At 36.8% G+C, this 20893-nt stretch overlaps 2 protein-coding genes across 2 annotated transcripts in view; one reads left to right on the top strand and one right to left on the bottom strand.

The window, feature by feature from the left end:
- The window catches only part of AMPD3 (adenosine monophosphate deaminase 3), a 35758-nt gene extending 30652 nt beyond the window's left edge, over window positions 1-5106 (top strand). Inside the window, exons 14-15 of the mRNA XM_010563794.1 lie at window positions 730-840; window positions 1774-5106. Coding sequence (XP_010562096.1) covers window positions 730-840; window positions 1774-1950 — 288 coding nt within the window. The 3' untranslated portion in view covers window positions 1951-5106. The remainder of the gene's footprint in view (window positions 1-729; window positions 841-1773) is intronic.
- A 4593-nt stretch (window positions 5107-9699) lies between these two features.
- RNF141 (ring finger protein 141) lies at window positions 9700-20832 on the bottom strand. The gene is made up of 6 exons (XM_010563792.1): window positions 20451-20832; window positions 18987-19189; window positions 17369-17477; window positions 16193-16374; window positions 12894-13001; window positions 9700-11196 (listed from the first exon to the last, which is right to left on the bottom strand). Exons 2-6 carry the CDS (start codon window positions 19169-19171, stop codon window positions 11046-11048), a joined length of 735 nt encoding a protein of 244 aa, XP_010562094.1. The 5' UTR covers window positions 19172-19189; window positions 20451-20832; the 3' UTR covers window positions 9700-11045.
- Between the last annotated feature and the right edge of the window lie 61 nt (window positions 20833-20893).

The following is a 20893-nucleotide window of genomic DNA, read 5'->3' as shown; positions in this document are numbered from 1 at the left end:
GTGAATGGAAGCTGATTCTTGCCCTTGGGTGGCCTGGCAGGACAGAAATGCCTGGTCACTGGTTTTGATGCCCCAGTTGTGTGGTTGGCGCTGACTTGAGTCATGCTGTGCCTTAGAGTGGCCTGTACGTTGCTCAGTTGTCTGTGTTCTGAGGACAAGCTGAGCTCTGGTGTGCTTCACCCAGGCTTGCTTCTGGCCCATGACATGTCTCTGCTAGAAAAGACAGCTTCTGTGGGGGCTTTCTGCATGGATGTAACGCAGCACCAGCCGAGTTACACGTAGCGTGGAAGATCCTCAGCTGTGACAGCCCACTAGAGTCAGACCCAACCTCCTTGTGTGGAAGGTCAGAAGTGAGAAATTGCCCTGCTATCTGTCGATGTTCATATTCATTCAAGATTTACGACTAGATCCTCCAAGGTGTTTATATACCCCGGGATCTCGTTTGAAATTGCCTACTAAATGCCTCTAAGGATCTGGACTGCAGGCTGCAATTTCTTAGGCTAAGATAACTGGATATCCAGTGCCTATTAATTATTTAACAGTTGCCCTTGGGAAATTTGAAATAAACAATTTTGTTTGTTAGTAATTGTGATTTTAAAGTCTTAAACCTCTAATTTTTCACAGCTATCTAAAGAGCATGTATAAATTCCTTAATTAGTAATGAGTACATATTGCCGTTTACATTTTATTTACATATAATTTAATATTAAGCATATTTTGGTGATACAGGAAGCTCTCATGGAAGAATATGCTATTGCAGCCCAGGTGTGGAAACTAAGTACCTGTGACTTGTGTGAAATAGCAAGAAACAGCGTACTACAGAGTGGATTGTCAGATAAGGTAATTATGGCTGAAAAAATCTCTTCTGTGAATATTAGGGCAAGTAGGAACTGAAAAGTCAGTAGTCTGAAAACTGAATAGTAGGTGCTTATGTGATTTATTTGTGCACATCCCTATCCTCTTTTCCAGAAATGTTTGCAAAGTATCTGCTATGCAGTCTTACGTTAAAAAAAAGTATTAACATTACATTTTTCCTCATTAGCTTTGTTTTGGAATTCCCAAAACATACAGAGAGACCAGGTGCCTGTTTATACTCAGTTCTGCCTCCAGTCCCAAACCTTTAATTATTTGGGTGATATCCCTTTGCCAGTAATTTTATACATCCATGTCTTGCCTTGAGTGAAAACAAACTACCTATCATAAGCAAGACATGTTTTTGCTTAGAAGGGAGTACTACAGAAAATATTCTGGTTTAGATAGGCAGATTAGATTAAATTCCCTTTGGGCTTTAAAATTCTATATATCCATGGCTTTCCCTAGGACTTATTTTAGAGCATCCTCTCTTCTATGTCACTTTCAAACATTCCTCTCGAGCTGGTATGTGAAGGGGCTTTACAAGTATATTCTGTTGTTTCTTCCAATATTCTCTAGTGACAACTACTAATTTTCCTCTTGTGCAGCATTTAACTAACAAAAGAAACCTAAGCCTCTTTCTGACTTCTCATATGAAAGATGTAGTAGCGAAGACTGAACACTAGCACAAAGGGTTTTAGCAAGCCAGACTGAGTGCACTGCTTAGTAATTATATATATAAACCTTGGCCTTAAACTCTCCAAAACTGGTTAAGACTCTGAGGTAAAGTTCAATGGCCAGCTGGTTGAAGCTGCTCTTTTCACTTGCGCTGGAGTCATCCAACTAACAAATACTCAGTTAAACAATAAATCAAAGCAGTTGAACTGACTTCTTCCTTTTTACATTTAATCCTGTTCACAGGAAAAACAGAAATTCTTAGGGGTGAATTACTGTAAAGAAGGGCCTGAGGGAAATGACATTCGAAAGACAAATGTTGCCCAGATCCGGATGGCCTTCAGGTATGAGACACTGTGCAATGAACTTAGTTTCCTGTCTGATGCTATGAGAACAGAAGAGATTTCTACTCTGTCAAAGTAGTTACAAGCTCCAAGAAACCAGAACATTTCACTCCTAAACAGGGTAAGATGCTAATTAACATTGAATCATCTGTCTTTGATGCTACCAAGACATAACTGAACAGTACACAGAAAAATAGAGTATCTATGGAAGGTAAACAGCATTTGCTGTTATCTTTTACTGCATTATTCTCATTGCAAAAATTTCAGTTTCTACAAACATGAGGCTTTGTAAGATTGCTGTAAATATTAAATGCAAACTCAGAATCATGTAATATTTGTTTCATACTGTCGTAACTGTGCACTGTATTGTAGCTTGGAAAACAACACAGAATAGTCACAGGACATCTGTGATAATGTACCTTAGGATTCTGCAGATGCGGATAGTATACATGCACCTGTTTTTGTCCTGCTAGTCTCAGTAGCAATCATGACATTTAGCACTTTTAAGTTTAACCCTTTATTTGCTAGCATTTTGTATGGGGTGCATAATTTTGAGGCTACCCTTTCATTCTGGAAAGTGTTCTGACAGTTTTTATCAGCAGTTATACTAGCAAACAAGAAAAAACAAAGTCTGGTAGTCTTGTTTAATGAGTAATTAATTACTTCCTGTTGTCATGTAGGATGTCTGGGAAGAACAGCAGATTAATGCTTTTTAATCTAGTAAGTAGAAAACATGGTGTCAAAATCATCACTATTGTACATTGTAATAACGAGTCTAATTATATCATGAAAACTTTGCCTTGAAAGTTAAGAACACTTTTTTTATTGCTTCGTAATGGGAATATGTGGATATACCAGTTCAAATTACTTGGAAATTTATGCAGATAATTTTGGTTGCATGTGAAGAGAAATTTTTTACTTGAACAAAGGAAGTGTTCTTATGAATCAGTGGTAGAAACTCCAGACCTAGGTTCTGGTCCTACTTCTGACATCTTTTTACACATTTGTGTTAGTTTGTATTTTAGTCAATCAGAGTTGAATGAGAAGTCAAACTGTCTATTTATACAGAAGCTTGCCTGCTTGAAATATGTCATTACAAATCATGTTATGTTAAACTTTTTATTTATGATGGAGTGGCTAGTAACATACAGCTACTGGAATATTTATCACTTTCAATCTTTTTTCTATTTGATCATCCTTTGTAAGACACAGTACTATTCATTCAGAAAGGATTAAAGGTAACATGATAGCATCTATGTATTGTAGAAGCTGCATGTAGTTTCACACCAAAAAATACTCAGGCTAGGGCCAGCAGAGGATGTTGATGCCTGCAAGTCCAACATTACACTACTTAATTTGAAGGCCTATAGTCCCTAAACTAGGATCTTGAGCCTACAGTTAGAGACCTGGGTATCTAATATAATAAATACATTGGGAGGTTAGGCATGAGAACATTAATTCAGAATTAATGGATAAAAAGCAAATAATGAATACTAGCCAATCAAGCCTCACTAGACCTAGAACCCTGCATGTTTTACTACATCAGCTGTCTTGTGTAACTTGTATTTCTTAGGCCAGGCTCTTCTCCTGCGGCTTGGGCACCTACATCCTTCCTTTCAAGAGCTGATCAGGTCTCACTTTCCCTTGTAAATGCAGCCAGAAGTAGCAGTGGTGACATCACCAGTACCAAACAAGTCATTAATGGCCTAAATGTATATATGCACTGAAGACATACGCTCTCTCCTTAGGCTGTGGCAGTTCAAAGCAATACCTACAGGGACACTTTTTTAATGTGCCTGCTGTCCTGAATGGTGATTGCAGGGAAATGGCACCAACGGAAGGGAGGGAGGAATTCCCTATCACCTCCTATAGCTGTGCAGCCCTGTAAGAGCTGCGTAAGAGAGATTAAACCTAAAGACCTTTAGGAAGCAGCCTGGAAGTAAGGCTGCTCCGAGGGAGATCAAGACACAGGAGCAGAGTTCTGGCCATCCAGTCACCATTACAGTTAGCCAGTGTTATGCACAGGAAGCTGCAATAATTGCAGACGTTTTTCGTCCAAAATATGGTTGCAGACAGGTGGTGGGAGACTTGACTTCAGCGCTTCAGTAACCTAGCCTAAGGTCTCCAGTGTTCAACTAGTGCCAGATTTTGTATTCTTTGTGCAGCTAAAAATCATGTGAAATCGTGCTACGCTGCTCAACTGTATGATAATATAATTGTCCAAAGTTCTTGGTCAACAGTGCCTATTGGCCTCACTGTTAGAAACTTCAGCAGCTTATATAATGCATTATCAGGATTGGCAAGTGTAATTTTCTTAGGTTAAAGTCTGAAAACAGTGGTTCAAGCATTTTAGCTGCATAAAATCCAGACGTTTTCATTCGTACCGCTTACTAATAAGTTGTTATCAACATAACATTATTTACCGGAGAAAAGCATCTGCGTCCAGGCTAAATAAGCAACACATCTGGTTTTAAGAATTTAAATTGTAAGTATTTTCATCTGATAAACATTGCTTTACTTGCGTTGTTTCACCTGAAGATTGCTATTAGTGCTGCCTTTGTTGTCACTTAAGATTTCTTATTTAGTTTTCTTAATATTCTACCAAATCTGTGTATGTTTGTTTAATACCTTTTCAGCTTTCCTTACCTCAAACACATGAGGTTCTAATACAGCTGTAGCTCATTAAAGAAAAAAACAAAACTGGATTTGACTATTCAGTTAATGGACAGTAATTGGGATTTTGACAATAACAACAATTAACACACAAGTGGTCATGACCACAAGTTCTGCTTTCTGTGCTTCTTTATGTGCTGCTTTTAAGGATAAATTGAGCTAATAGTGTCATATTTTGGGAAACAAACCGACATCCTTTCAAGCTTCCACTACCACATCTTTTGGTCATCTTTTAATTAGGCAAAAGTTATTGATTCTCAAGCTCAGTTCTTAAATTTCAGCTTCTTTTCTTTTTTAAAGTTGCACTTTTGTTCTGATGTATGGCTGTTCAAAATAACGTTGCAGTCTTAGGATATGTATGTAATGAAGGGCAATCCAGTGTTGAAGTGTTACTGACATCTGAATTACTGTTGTACATGTTTACTCAAATGCAAGACAGAGCAGTTGCTGATTCCCGCCCCCTTACCAGTGATGAGATCAAACCTGGTTACACCACAGCTTATGTTTTACTCAAACAGAAGGGGACTAGAACAACGTCACTGTAGGTAGTGACTGGGACGGGTGTTGCTTCAGAATGGAAGAATACCCTATTTTCTCATCATTTCAGTGGTGTTAAGGTTCAAATGTTATTCAAGACTTCCTTAAATCTGTTAGCTCAGAGCATTTTATACTTTCACCTAAAATGGTTAATTCTGGTTATCTGATGTTTACAACATACCTATCTGAACAATTTCTAGTGAAGCTTTTCCATTCTGTTATGTTACTTCAGCAAACCTAAGGCAGCTGCTCTGCCACCAGATAATACAATTCTTTTTCTCACCCCAGAGCTACCTTATCTTCTGATATCATTGTTCTTTACTTGTGGCTAAACCTTTCTGTTTTATTTGCCTAGTTAAAATCTAAGTCTGAAAAAGGTGGGTGGGGGGAGAGATGTCTGTAAAAACTGCTTTTTCTTTCTGTGCCTGGGTTAAATGATGTTTATCTTTTGCCTCTTGTTGAAGCATTAAGCTAATAAATAAATTATAAAAGAATATGGTTAGGGTTTTTGTGTGTGTATCTCAATAAAACTGTAGCTGCTCAAGATCTCCGCATTTAAGTAGAACTAAAAACCTATGCAGTTAGACTGTTAGCAGTACAGAAGACTGAACCAAAATTAAGGACTACCGCAGCATGAAAACTGAAAAAACCCAGTGGAGATAGAGAAGATAATAAGCAATATTTAGGAGAAGGCACTAAAAGCTTAGCTGACAAAGCAATTCAGTATTAATGAAAACCAACTGTTCTGATTTGTGCCAGCAGAAAACCTGGCACGAAGTACTGAAGTGAAGCTGTACTGCAGGGCTGCCCCCATTGTCTCTTTGGTTCCCTGCTCATCCAAACTGGCCACCAGGGCAGGGCATGCAGCACCTCTCTCATGCTGGAGCCTCATCTTGATATTAAAACTGAGAGTCAAAACACCTAAATTTGGGAGCAAGAAAGCAATTCTGACACTCACAGTTGAAACAATTTAAGCAGTATAGAGAGCAGTTTTATCTGACAAAAAGAACAAAACTAAGAAGCCAACAAGTGACAAATTGGAATAAATAGTTAAGATAAACATCGACAGTCTGCTACAGTCAAGATGACTTCTGAGGAAAAAAGTTTAACACAAATTACTTCAGTAGGAAATGTAATAAAGATTTTTAGATGAGATTAAAATGTGCCTCTCTTTCTGTACACAAACTCTTTATTTCTGTACACAAGCAGCACTCATGAAGCACAAAAGTACAGACTCATCTGTAACTGAAGAATGTGTTTTCCTCCCTCATACCTCTCAAAGCACTAAATACCAATGTTAAGCAGCATAGAGCATAGTATAATATAATAGTGAGACACCAAACACAGCTAATTCATTAATCATGACTAATGGGTAGTCTCACATAAAATATGTTTTTTGGAAGGTCTATTAAAGTGGGTTGGAACCACATTAACATGGCAGCATAGACTGTTGTATGAAAACCCTACCGTGTTCCACATACAATCAAATCCCAGAAGGGCAGGTTTCTGACTAATTTAAGCTTAATTCATAAAACCACCTTTCTTGTATTTTTAAATAGCACTTTGAACCAAAGAAGAGTGCTCATTTAATTACCTGTTGGATAGTATTCTTCATTCCACCAGACTCATACCGGGCAAAGTTTCATCCAAGTTCACAAAACTGTAGCTTTTTTTTTTTTTAATTTCAGGCCTACAAAACCCATGCCTGGTATTTAATATTTTAACCTCGATAGTTAAGTTAGTTAGGTAAGCATCTGCTAATTAACATCTTGACAGCTCAGAGAGATACAAAAGTAGAATGTGTTGTCAGATCCCTCACAGATATAACATTCATTGGAACATGGCTAGTTCACAGCAAAACACGTTATCTGGTGATCCTACACTGCGGTTACTGGAAACCAACACTGTCCCATTTAGGTTAATTTCAGCTACACATAGCAACAGGAAAAGAATGTTCAGTCTTTAGAGTATGTTGCCGTATGATAAATTCTAGGCTTTAGACCCAAACATCTGAAGAAATGACAATTAAAAAAAATCAGTTTTGTAATTCCTAATTTTTAAGACACACTTATAAGCAGAATTCCATTCGTCCCCTTTAAAACAAGTGAGGATGACATCTTATGGTAAGTTACCTTCAGGAATGGTTTAACAACAGAAAACCAAAGAAAATAATTAATTACTGTAATGTTAGTCACAATACAATTACTTCCATTACAGAGCATGTGTATTTAGTGGATAGAAAATTAAAGAATTATGTATACGCAGTGTCAAGAATTAAGGCCAAACAGGTTAACATACAGCTCCCACATATCAAGCATCTTTAAGGCTCCCTGAGGAGGCTACTGTTCCAGGGTTCAGTGGGACACAAAGCACAAAGACCATAGCTAAGATGTTCCTTTTAAAAATAATGTATTTGGCACATAGAGCTACACAGGGGTGGAATTTAAAAGTTCAGTTCAAACCTATAGCACTGAGATCAAACTGGTTGCCTTTTGTGTCTAGAACTGGAATGAGTATGGATTAGAAAACCTTTATAATTATATACAGAATTCTCTTTAAAGGAAAGATGTACAAGTTAAATATGCCCTTTCCCACTAAAAAAAGAAACATGCATGTTACATTAATACAGTGTCTAAACTTGAAACAGTAAATATAAATATTTGTTAATTCCTCAAGTACACCTACCTCCTGGTGTGTCTGTCAACTGGTAAGTTTTCCAGTTTTAATTTCCTGATCCGTTAATGAATTCCTCTCCCATTTCTCACTTGGCTTTGAAAGATCTAACCAGATAAACCAAGTAACTAGACAGTGGAAACGGTTACATTAATTATATAATTCAATTCTTATTAAAAACCAGGAAAAATCTGAGAAGAAAGAATACTCCCAACCTTAGCATTCCTAAGCTTTAAAATACTACCAGAAACACAATGGAATAACTTGGGGAAAAAGTAAATCACAGGGGGGGAAAAAAAAAAAAAAATCCTTTTCCCACAGAAACCTGCTTGTCAATACTGTCCTTTTAAGTAGTAGAGTTGTTTAATTTTTCTCATCATTGCAGAATGTTCTAATTTATTTGTTTTGACAAAAGAAAAATAGGAGAATCTGAGTCTTTTTGCAGAGCTGCTTTTAAGCTACTTCTTTGTTAATATCACACTTAAAGTTTAAGAGACATCATCTGACTCATAATGGTGTAGTTTTAACCACACCACCTGTACAACGGAATTTTATTGAGATTAAAATTCAGTTTTCACACTTTTGTGGCATTAAAGCTAAGAGATTCCTTAAGCTTAAAAGAACTTTGACATTTCTTCCAAAGTAACTTTATTGCACAATTCATACACAAAGTTTAATATACTGGAATGTCCTTAGCTATTAATACATGCTATAATGTTTAAATTACAATTTCACATTAAACCTGTAAGAAATCTTCACTTAACACAAGAAAGTTTAGTTTGTTCTAATGCCCCTCACCAACGGCTATTCGTAGTAATTCACATTTTCAATGTCTAGCTTCTGGAACCCATTGCCATGTCCTTACCAATGATGTGATTCCTTTTCCTTTTCCAAAATTGTTTGCTAAATGTAGTACTTTGGACTAGGTAATACCAACCAGTATCAAATTACTAGTTTTTCAGTGTCAATTTACCTATTATCCCATATAATATACAGTACATATATTTTACAAGGCACACATTACAGTACCTACATCACAGCAGTGTGAATTACAGCAACTTAATTAAAAAAAGCTGTACAGAATACAAAGTTTACTTTTTCACTATTTAAATAATTTTTGCATTAGTTTATATTGTAATTGCAAGTGTCATTATGCTGCAATTAATAATCTGTTTGCATCATTACAAAATTACATTTTAAGTTCATGTAAGTTCTCAGCAGAAAGTCAACTTATAAAATGTTAGTTCAGAAGTATAATTCTTTAAATACTTGAAAAATAAAGTTAGCTTGAAGCTTTAATTTAGATGCTCTTTCTGTTCCAGTGATATAAAAAGTTTAAAAAATTCAAAGGTTATTTGAAAGTTCTGAACATGGACTAATGCAAGCTCAAAAAGCAAAAAAAAACCCCAAACCCAAACTAGTGTGTGATTAGGAATATTTGCAAATATTTTAGTGGAAAATCCCTGACCATTAACAATTTTTAGCCCAAATAATAACTGCCTTTATGCAACCAAACAGGCCATACATTTTCTGAAGAATATCTCATTGATATCAAAGGATTATTAACAAAGGGAAAAAATTCGTTCTAAGCTATATACATTCATAAGGGGATTTTTCAATAGTTAAATACAGATTTACACACTAAGCCATACTGGCTTTCAGAGGATACACACAAGAAGAGTATGTTGCTTATCTGTCTTAATGTCTATGATAAATTTGACAACTGTGCCATAAGCCAGGCTCACATGGGTGCCATATGCTATGGACATTCCTTAACAAATTGAAGTATAATAGAGGAATTCCCAATATCTAGTCCCCAATGTAATTAAATTATTTTGTAGCCAATTAGGAAAAATAAACAAATGTGCATATCTATGTGTGCACAGGCCTTTTAGTTCAGAACCTGTCTGTGATAAAAGGCCTTAGCCTTATGGCATCATTGGTAATTAAAAATAGAGTCTTACAGTAAGTGAGATTTATGCTGATATTCCCTCAAACGCTACACTCGAGCATTTCTCACTCAATAGCCTCAAGTTAAGAGTATTTGTTAATATATGTTAAAAAAATAATCAATTCTCTACAATAGCAGTTGATTTCCATAACACTATGCAAAAGAGGCTTAAGATGGGTTTCCTGATACTTAATGATTTATTTTAGACTGTCTAAACTCAGCTCTTGTGCTAGACACAGAAATACACTGTTGCACTACAGTTATGATATCCCTTCTCCCTAGTCACATGCACATCTCACTGCAAGCAACATTATTAATAAAGTGGAAGTTTCCCTCTGCTACATAAAAGCATATTGCACTTATAAAGCACAGCACCCTTACTTAGATTATCACCTTATAACTCTTAATATATCTTATAACTCTGATTTCATCACTTCAAAAACTCAAAAGAAGCAGATAAAACCACAGCTTCAGACTAATCTACACCTTAACTGCTAATTCAAATAAAGTCATTCTCTTCAGATATGCCTCATGTTTAAAAATAATTTTGGCTGTTCTTGATCAAAAAACTATAGAGAAACTGATTTACTTTTTTTAGGATTGTGTATGAAACTTTAATGTTTCCAAGCTAGTAAGACTATGCTAAACATCATATTTAAAAAAATATTCTAAGAGATAATCTTGTTAGAAGAATAAAGGGAAGCACACAAGTACATCTACAGAGCTGCCTACACTCTCCAAAACAGATTTAAAATAATTAATACTAAACCGCCTAATAAACCAGATTGAAATCAGTGTCTGTAAACACTAAAAGCAGCAATAACTGGCTACTGAAGAACAGTCAGTGGGACATCTTCAAGTTTCAACAGTAAAATTTCAAATCAATAATCACTAGTGCTAACTTATCTTTATTCACATTTGTCATGAAATTAAGAGGGACTGCTTTTAAGGATAAGAACTATGAGGTCAAGCCATCTGACATGGTTCATCTTCTGTAGTAGTACGCTGTGATGTTCAAACAGCAGTTAGCAGTTGTAGTTGTGCTGTTATAAATTGCTTCATCTAGTAGTCGAACTGTTAATTAATATCACAAGTTCTTGTTAAAATAAACTTTGTTAATGATCAAAGAGTTTACTGAAAGTACAGATTAATAATTATGACTGCACACACATACACTGGCTCATATACTCTTGTGTTTTAAAAGAGCAGTGTAGATTCACAGCAGCCAAGAAGAGAAGTAAAAGACAGACTGTGGAAGAACAGCAACGAGAGGTAAAAACAGACGTTCATGAAAACGAAAGCTTCAAGTGCTTCTGCTATTATCAGCTTGTTGGCCACTGTCAGGGTCTGTGAGGCTGGCCCGCCTCATCTACCATGTTAAGTATATAAGTAGCAATATCATCTTCTGTAGGTGCATCTGAGACCACCCAAGAATCACTTGCCCCAGTCACTTGCCGACGGCAGACAGGACAGCTTCTGTGACGATCACTCCTGTTAGGAAGCCAGAGAAATTAGTATTTTTCATTGATGGTCTCTTCCTGGCCAATAAAAGCCAAAAGAGCCCCAAAGAAACAAATGAACCCAAAACAACCCAGTGAGAACTTCAAGAAAATTATCAGGTCAACTGGATTAGACCACCTATATATTTCTTTGTTTCTTTAAAGACTTTTTCTTGTGAGGAAGATTGGCCAACAATTCTGAATGTAGCCCCATTCTTTGAGTGACAAATTTGGAGTCGTGTTCCCCATAATCAAGTTTGCCCAGGTTAAACAGAATGCATCTAGCTACCTGTCCAGAAAGTTTAAATAGAAATTCACAGTCTAAATTAATTCTTCCTATCTTTACATATTCAGCTGAGGTACTTCAGAAACCAGTCCCCATAAGCCTCCTATATAAAGAGAAAAGGAACCCTTTTCCTGGATCATTCAGCCCACTGAAGTTTAGGATTGGTCCCTCAGGGTCCCATGCCCCTCCACTGACTAACTCAGGGGTCCCAAACAATTATGCTTCTGAGCTGGGAGCCTCTGTTATCTGCCTAGGTTAAGAAAAGTAATCTTAAAAATTGATTAGCAAAAAAAGAATGGTATAACTGGAACTTAGCTAAGAGTTCAGCTGATTCATTAGCCAAAGTAGAATATAATCCACTCTCCACCACAGTCACTAAACTAAGCCCTGTATTGCTGATAGATGTTAAAATATATTCCCAGAAAAGAGATGACTAGTTATACTCTGAGATCCAGTGATTTTTACATTTTTTCCTTGTGGGAGCATGGTATTACAAGAGTAACTTCCTTGATAAGCCTTTGAAAAAGCCACAAAACAAACTCTTGTGCACAAATTAAATGACTTAAATGTAAAATCATTTACATTAACTAGTCAAAAAAAGCCTTTAACTGAGGATATCTGTATCACCTAATGCTAGACTTGCAGAACACCTGCCTAATCCTTGTAGGTCTTCTGCATGGTCAGAGAAGAGCCATGCTCCTCCACGAAGTAATTTTTCTCTCTCTTCCCAACAACTGGTGTATCAGACAGATGCAGAAGCTGAAAAGCTGTTCAGGTTACTATGAAGCTGAACATACATTATAAGATACATGTTATACATAAATTCAAAGGCATTGCTATTGAGAAGAAATCTCTTCCTGGAGAAGTCTGATATATTTAAATTAGTAAATTGTATACTATTTGTTTCAAGTGAAAGCATAATACATGGAAGAAAATTCCTCTGATAGTTATTTTCCAAGTAAGTGGTAAGACTGTCCAACTTGCCTTCATATTTGCATAGTCTTACAAACTATTGATTTTTTCCATAAAAAGACGCTTTAATGAGATTTTGTGAAGCATAACATGCCAGCATATACCCTGTCTTCTCTAGTTTTTGAGCAAGAATACAATGATTTAATTTTACAAGAATAAAGAGATAAGAAATTACAAAACAAATGCTGAAAAGTACTTTCACATCTTTTTCCAAAATGAAATTCTTCATGTTTACAAATTCTGAAATCCTTCCTTCTTTCTGCTGTAGTCTGATTTTACTCAAGATTATTACGTATCATATGTACATTAGCTTGCAAATATCTTCAGACATTAAATTATATGGGTACTAAGTAATCTGTCAGACCAAACTGAAACATGTCAGATAACCAGTACATACTATAAAATAAGGAATATCCTTTAATATGTATTACCATTTATCAATGCATTTCTGACAGAAACTGTGAGCACACGGCAAGATTAAATCAGCACGCCCATCCATGCAGATGCAACATTCCTCTTCATCTGTCAACAGTTTAACCCTGCAGAAGAGAAGACAGTATTTTGTCCCAGATAACTAAAAAGTTTTATATTTATGCCCTAGTAACTACACTAGTTACTACATTTTTCATAATAATTAGTGATGGACAGAAAGGAACACCTGTGCTTATCTACAAGGAACATGTAATTTTGTGAACGAACTAGTTACATCATCCCAGTCTATGTCAGCACACATAGCCTCAAGCTACCAACCAACAGCAGTAAATGAACTAAACTGTTAGAATATGCATTTATTTTTTGTGTCATGTGGTGCTTTCGGTGTTGCAAAGGTTTATGCAAATCCTTTTTCATATCAACAAGGAAGTGTGAGAAGTTTTAACTGTTACGTATCATATGACTGGGCAAAAGAACAGAAATACTGTTTACATTAAAGGCAGGAGAAGAATCTGCCTTCCTTTCACAGAGTGTCAGGCTGCACTATTTCATAATGAACTTTGTCACATTTCTGGCTTATATCCTAGATAAAAACATGCATGTCCAGAGGATCACTACTAGAGTGCACGTTCTCTAATTTCACATGCCACCAAAATGCCAAGATCTAAACTGCTCATTAGATTGAAAAGGCTGGTTTGAGCTTACAATACCCTCCTCATGATTGTTCCTTGAAATTAGGACTCTCTCTCCAGTTGACTTTTACCAGAGCTTTTCCAGTTAAGCTTCTACGTGTTGGCGGGGTGGGGTGGGGCAGAAGTTTAAAAATTAGATCACTCCCTGGGACAGACATTTTCATTTTATCTGTCTTCATTCCCCGCCACCACCAAATAATAGGTATCTGTATCTGAAGTTCTTAACAGTAGTATCTCAAATATTTGCATTACCAAGACTTCTCAAACATTAAAAGGTGCAGAGAATCCTCAGCTTTCATGGACCTAATAGATGTGCAAAGTTCCCTAATTTTATAGTCATGGCTCACTTCTAAGACAGCCAAGTAAGTGTTCTGAAATTTTTAGGTTTTCCAAAAACCCTGATTTGGGAATCCCTTTTGTGACTTGGGGAACAGAGGCAGCATTCTAGAAAGAATGGCATTTCGGGAGAGACAGTCCATGTTAATAACTATTGACCAGACCACTTTTGCTTAGGTATCTTGGGAGCCTGTCAAATACAGTTTAATTTTTTACCTGTACAGATTAGCCAGCTAATTGACAGCAATTAACATGATTTTGTTTTATTCTTCAGTAGGTCCTTGGGGTTTCCTTTTCAATTTGCTTTTTGAGAAATTACTTTAGAATGCTAGGAGATTTTTTTGGTAGAATTAACAGATGGTGATTCGCATACAGTAAGGATAACACTTCCAAAAAAACCTCTCTTTTGATTAGCTCACTATGTTCTTTGGACTTGCTCCCTTTCACTTCCCTCCCCCATGCAACTCCTGAATACTAACCTTTGATAACACTTCAATTTTTGAGATTTGCTGCTGTATATACAAGCAATTATACTTAAAACAGATGCCCTATTTATAAAGTTTCTGGAACCTAAGATTTAGCCATTTTAAGTTTCTGAAGAATGGTAAAATACAAGCGTGACAAACTGAGGAAATGCTTGTCTCTTCATTATCAGAAAGAATAAAACACTTAAGGGATATTTTGGAATGCTCCAAATAGGAAGTGGATGTTCTAGAGAAATGGGGTATTATTCCAGTGGAAGAAGTTAAGATAAGAAGAAGAAGGAAACAGATAGTATTTGCTATTTTTGGACAGTGATGGCTAGCTCTTGCAGAGCTGAAAAATGTCTAAAGGTGAGAAGAATTTAAGCAAATGGGAGGACATAATGGAAAAACAAACAGAATATTTCCTCGGTGTAAAATACTTGAAGGTGCTTCAGCCTCTGTTTTCCTTAATGACTTGAAAAACTTGGATAAGATACAAGCTTACTAAATTCCAGCATATTAGAAAAGTATACTCCTTCTTTGCAGTTGTTACTTGTCACTAATACTACCTCAAGCAATGAAGTTCACAAATATGAAGGATACTCACCTCCCCCATCTCAAAGTCTGAAAATTGAAATAGGAAACCTTATATCTTACATGTTTTGCATAAGCATCCAGGGTTTTTTTGTTCGGTTTATTTGTTTGAAGTAAAAGGCCATTTCCAGATACATATGTGTTCTAGTATAACCATATATCTTTGAGAAAGAGTAGGAAAAGATGCTTTTCCAAACACATCCACAATTTGCTACCTAATTCTAGCATTTTAATAACTCCGAACAGCTAATAATTTAAGATTATTTGTTCCGAAAGAAGAGAAATGGGAAATTTAATGAAAACATTCTGCAATCCAAAGACTTAGAAAAACCAGTGGGCTCTATCTGTAGAATGACAACATAGTTGACCCCTTTCTCATTCTAACAGCTGGAGTATGACATTCTAAACACAGTTAACTAGCTCAGCAACTTGTTTTGTTAAAATACCTGGCTACCAGCTCTTCACTGGTTGATCTAGAGAACTATACCATTTACTACTTTTTCTTGTAAAACCTATCTCTACCTCACTTAGAACTGAGTTAGAACTCTGAACTAATTCAGAAAGTTAAAAGTAAGGAATTACTGGTGGCAACATTTCCACATAGGGAAAGGGTGACAAGTTTCTTGCTGTTACATTCAGTTTGAACTGAAGTTATTGCAGGTGTTGACCTCAGTCTTTTGCTTTTCCTCTAGTTAACAAAGCAGGATGTCAACACGTGTGAGACAGTTCACATTTTTCCAGTCTTACAAGTTAAATTATTAGTATAATTGATGACTTTCTAGTGGCAACAGATGGGAACTTTCACATGCCAAAATGTAAAAGAGGAAGAGAAAGTTTAAGTGGAACAATAACAAAATCTGTTTAAACAAACACTGTCAAACCCCCTAGATTTGTAGCTGCAGCTGATTCCATTTCCTCCTGTTTCCTTATTCAGGAGATTCAATATATACCTTGTTTGTATTAGAACTGGTCGTCAAAACAATTGTTCTGAAGCTAAGGTATGGCAGCACCAACAGAATTTCACCCAAGTACACTACACAGCTCCCTTGGTACAAGAGAAGGTGTGCTATTCATGTTTGTGATGATACAAAGTCTGCATCTGCCAAGAGCATGCAGTTTTGATCGCCAGGTGTTTGTAGTTCAGGTTCTACACACAATGTCCAAAATATTTATGTTGTAACTGTGGTCAGAAGCTAGAGTATATCAAAATACCTTCCCATCCACAAGCTGGCCTGACAAGATGACACAGACATCAAACTCTCAGCAGCTTCTTCAGAAGTACCACTCTGTGCAAGAACTCCTGCTGCTTGACTGGTGATATCTTTATAAAGTTGAATGAACTGATACAAGTTCAAGATTCGGGAAGCTTCCACGATGCCACTTGCTTTATTTATCTTAAGATATAAGAATTATTTACAATTACATATCAGATTTTTACTTGACATTGCTCAAAATTCTTTTAATGCACTGCAATTCTCATGGCAGTAGCCACCTTCCCAAGCGTCCATCACTGTTAGCAAATTACAGTCTGATTCAGTAAGAGTTAAGACCTGCAAACACAGCTGTTTCATCATGAGGAATGCCACAGTTAGGATTACATTTTTAGGGCAAGACAGTTACCATCACTACTTAAATGGATTAAGTTGTGAGTAGGGACCTAACGCCTAAAAACTGGGCTAAACTTAGAACAAAGAACAGAATAATCAGTCATTTCATATTTGAACTTAAAATAGCCTACAATGATGGCTGCCTTAATGAAAACTAAAAGCAAACAGAAAATTACAAACTGTTAGTTTCCAACAAAGTTTGAGAGCTGGCTTGGTTGAAACTGCATGTTAAGATTGCTCAGTGGCTTCAGGAGCATTTAAGGATGTTACTTGATAGGCTACAGAGGGGAAAAATCTCATTAGAGCAAACTTAGTTTGAAGACCATGACAAAACTTACCAAGTTAAACATTTAACTTATAGATTGGTTTTCTAAGGAATCAGAATATATTCAGTTACACTAGCTCAACTAATAATGCTTGGAATTGCTGACTAACCTCTACTACTACCAAACTATAGAGGTCCCAGTTTGCTGTACTATTTGATTACCATGACTTGGCTTCACAAATTACCTGAATTCATAACTAATGGGCTGTAAGCACTCCATTGGAAGATATCATTCCTTTAAACTTAGTTAGGAAAATGTTTTTGTTAACCTGCTTTTTGCAGAAACTTAGAATTTAGACTTAATTTATGTCAAAAAGTATCCTTGAATACATCATCTGTATCAAAATATATACTCAAAATATATGTAGCAGGTGTTAGATTTTACCAGCGAAAGTAACAGTCCTCAAATATCCGTACACAAAACCCCCACCAAATTAAAATTTTCAACAATCTTACTTTAGTACATATTATCCGAACGACCACCTTCCAGAAAGCAGAAGAATCAGAACCAGGCTGCACCTCAAATAACAGATGTTTGTCTTGTCCAGAAGCCAATTTTTCAGTACTGAAATAAAGAAACATCAGTTTTAAATCACGTGCTAGACATGCAAAGATCAGCAACCTCAGCCACTGTGGCAGTATTTACTGTTTACCTATGTGCTCTTTATCCTTAAAGATATTTTATCAATACTGCCCAGAGACATGAAAAGAAAGAGTAATGACCTTCTTAGCATGTCATTAAATATGAAATACACAGTCCTTTTGCACTTTAAATTGCACAGTAAATTTCAGAAAATGATGTACATGTCTTTTGATCCAGCATCAGCAAGCGTCCTTTATAGACATTTTACTTTGTATATACTTTCACTGTTTATTACAGTAATCATACAATCTTGTGGTCCAATCTAGAAAGGTTATTTCCTTACCATGTATGTAAAAAAAGCATGCAAGTACCGACACATGCAGATGAGATGTCTTTTTGTTAGTATATATTAAAAATGAAGCAGTCAGGTGAAAGGTTCATGTGACCCTGGGATTTATTTATTTTTTTTTTTTAAATGGAACAAGACAGAAAGGTCTATTCCATAAGAATCAGAACAAGATATGTTACATTCAGGCTGAAGTAAACACTATAAAGAAATTAAAAAAAATTTAAACAACAATGATATTTTGGAGTTAATTACACTGAGATATGCTTAGATTCTCAGGCAAAACATAAAGAAATGTTCTTCAAAATCTATTTATGTGTCTACCCAAAAGACAGCTATCTGTTCTTGAAGGTCATTCATAAAAGTATGACACTCTACAAGACAATTTCTAAACTGAATACAAATTCACATTATAGTTAAACATCAAACACTACCAAATGCCACACACTACAAAGCCCCTTTTCAGTGTGTACATTTCCATTTCCTATCATTTTATACTATAAATATTGGGTAAAAATGACAACTCTGCTTTTCTGTTCATTTCTTTTTACCATCAATGTATCAATCAAACAAAAGGCAGGCTATGAAAAAAATCTTACTTATGCAGCCTTTTGTTTGAGATTATCTTGGCCACTGGTTTCAGATAGTGAAGCATGTCTCATCTTTAATGAGGAACTGCATTGCATGTCCACAGAGGTGGGAGAGATGGTCACAAACGGTTCTGTCTCAGGTACTACCTTCCTTGTGTACTTATACTGTCTTTATAGGGCTCGTATTGCTTCTTCCCACCAAAAGTGATGGGCAGAGAGGAAGCAGCACTGCATCCTTAGGTGGCTGGCAGAGGGGGGCAGAGTAAGGGAGACAGGTAACACTAACAAAAAGATACTGCTATACAACTACCTCTTGTGAACTTCTAAAAGAAGGAAACAACACTTGCTGGAAGAAGAGTATTGAAGAAAAGAGATTTTAAGGAGGAGAAATGGGTTTGGTTTTGAAGTGTAATTACAACCACAATAGAAATTTAAGAACTGAAGGAAACATTTCAAAACCAGATGGCCAGTTCTGGCTTAGCCAGCACAGGAGAATATATTGCATACAAGGTCTCTGTAAACATTAAAAAAAGAAGGAAACGAAGTAAGGCTTACACATCATTAAGTTCAGCTACTCTTCCCAGAAACTCTTCATACGTTAGGAAACCACTTTCTTGAACCAAAGAGGCATGCTTTGCTACTTTTTCTGGCAACTTGTTAATTACAGTTTGTGTGTGGTTTGAAATTTGTTGACCCATGGTGAAGTTCTTCACCTCAGTTCCGTAGAAAGAAGTTCTCATTCACTTGTAGAGTCTCTGCTAAAAATATTTTAGAGAGTTACATTTGTGTGTTTTATGAATTGCTACTCCCTCATTTTCTTTTAGTGTAAGAGTTTAGCTACCCACTAACCAGTCTAATTATTCTACAGTAACACAACTTGAGCAGTCAAATCAGAAACAAAGCAGAACACTTAAGAGACTGGAATGTGGCATTAACAGCTTATGTAAGATGTATTATTTTGCTTACAGCAATACTTGTATTAAATAGAGATAATTTTTCATGCAGATTTTTCAGCAGCTCCAACACACACATATAAATACATCCAATGGAACGCAAAAGAAAATCTTAAGATGACAATGGTAATTTATTACGAGCTTTGTTTTTCCTAAATATTTGTGCATGTGAAAGTCAGAATGTCTACAAATAAGCATATCAATGTATGTCTCTGCACAGACATTACATTAGGAATTAGCTTTCATACATCAGACTGACACCGGCAGATCAAAAGAACTCTCACAGCATTCTTAAAATGGTAAGCCAAGGAATCCATGTCAATATAAACCCATTTAGAAATCTCCCTATCTGCACAAAACACTCAACTTTAGGATGTATTACTGAACTGACTTGCTCAAACCTCTCCCAACTTCAACTTATTTCACCTTTCCTTTACACTCCTCTTTTCCCCCAAGTCTGCATAAGGATCTACCCTGTGCCTTCTGATTCTGAGTCTTTATCCATTTCTTCCCCTTGATCCCTCACATCTGACATCCCCCCAAAATTCCTCTTTGCTCTTTGTCTTGAAATAGCAGAGGCATGCAAATTAATTGTCTGTACAGTTTGTCGCTTCTAACGCAAGCCAGTAGTTTCACACCCTTTCAAGACTTCTACAGATAGAGGTCTGCAATGGCAAGCTAATTGCAGAATATCAACCTTAACTTAAATGTGGAATAATCTGATACTAGGTACATTACAAACACCTTATGAGAGACATCACAAAAAAACCCAGAACTTCATCCTGCATTATGTATCGCTGCATTTGGGCATAAAACTGCCCAGGAACATGGTCTACAGCTGTCAAGATCTTGCTACGGCATAAGAAAAACATGGCACATACCAGAGCATTCTATGGACTATTCCAGTATTTCACATGAGAATAAACTTCTAACTTGATGTTTGAATTTTGGCCAATTTCTATTCTCAGACAGATGTGTTCCCACTCGAGTCACTTTTCTCCTTCCAAATTACCCTCCAATCATCTCCTCTCCCGCTATCCAGACCTCGCCTTGGGTGAGCACTCACCCAGAAGATACACTTGAAGCCCAACCTCTCAGCAGCCTCACCTTTCGCCCCTCGAGTACAGCCTATCCCCTAGCTTCCAGTTTTTGTGTGTTCCCTCTAGCCGCAATACACTCTTCCTGAGGAAACAAAGTGCCGCGTGTGAGCCTACTGAACGAACAACGTAAGGTTGTACCACAGAGAATTTGGACCAACCCCCCCTGCCGAGACGTTTGCGGAACTGGCTCCTCTCGTATATTCTCCAAGAGCAGAAAAACACACACTCTACACAGGTAAATCAGGTGTACCGCGACCCTTCTCGCTTTCCCGCCTCTCCGAAGCCGCCAGCCCCTCACGGCCAGGGCACAGCAGCGGCTTATCCTCGACCGTTTAACCGCACTCAACGGCCGGGCTCGAGACAGGCCTCGCGCACAAGCCCGCCTGCGTCACGCCCGCACCGCCCGGCG

This window comes from Haliaeetus leucocephalus, unplaced genomic scaffold (genome assembly GCF_000737465.1).
Source record: "Haliaeetus leucocephalus isolate CR32 unplaced genomic scaffold, Haliaeetus_leucocephalus-4.0 Scaffold173, whole genome shotgun sequence".
NCBI lineage: Eukaryota > Metazoa > Chordata > Aves > Accipitriformes > Accipitridae > Haliaeetus > Haliaeetus leucocephalus.
The sequence above is the reverse complement of the archived record's forward strand: the minus strand, read 5'-3'. Positions and strand labels throughout refer to the sequence as shown.

Excerpts from the sequence above, each read along its gene's own strand:
- RNF141 (XM_010563792.1), bottom strand. The coding sequence starts at position 19,171 with ATGAGAACTTCTTTCTACGGAACTGAGGTGAAGAACTTCACCATGGGT. Across the intron at positions 17,478-18,986 it reads GTAGCTGAACTTAATGATGT|TACTGAAAAATTGGCTTCTG; the intron begins GTAAGCCTTACT and ends TCTTTATTTCAG. Across the intron at positions 16,375-17,368 it reads TTCGGATAATATGTACTAAA|ATAAATAAAGCAAGTGGCAT; the intron begins GTAAGATTGTTG and ends TTATATCTTAAG.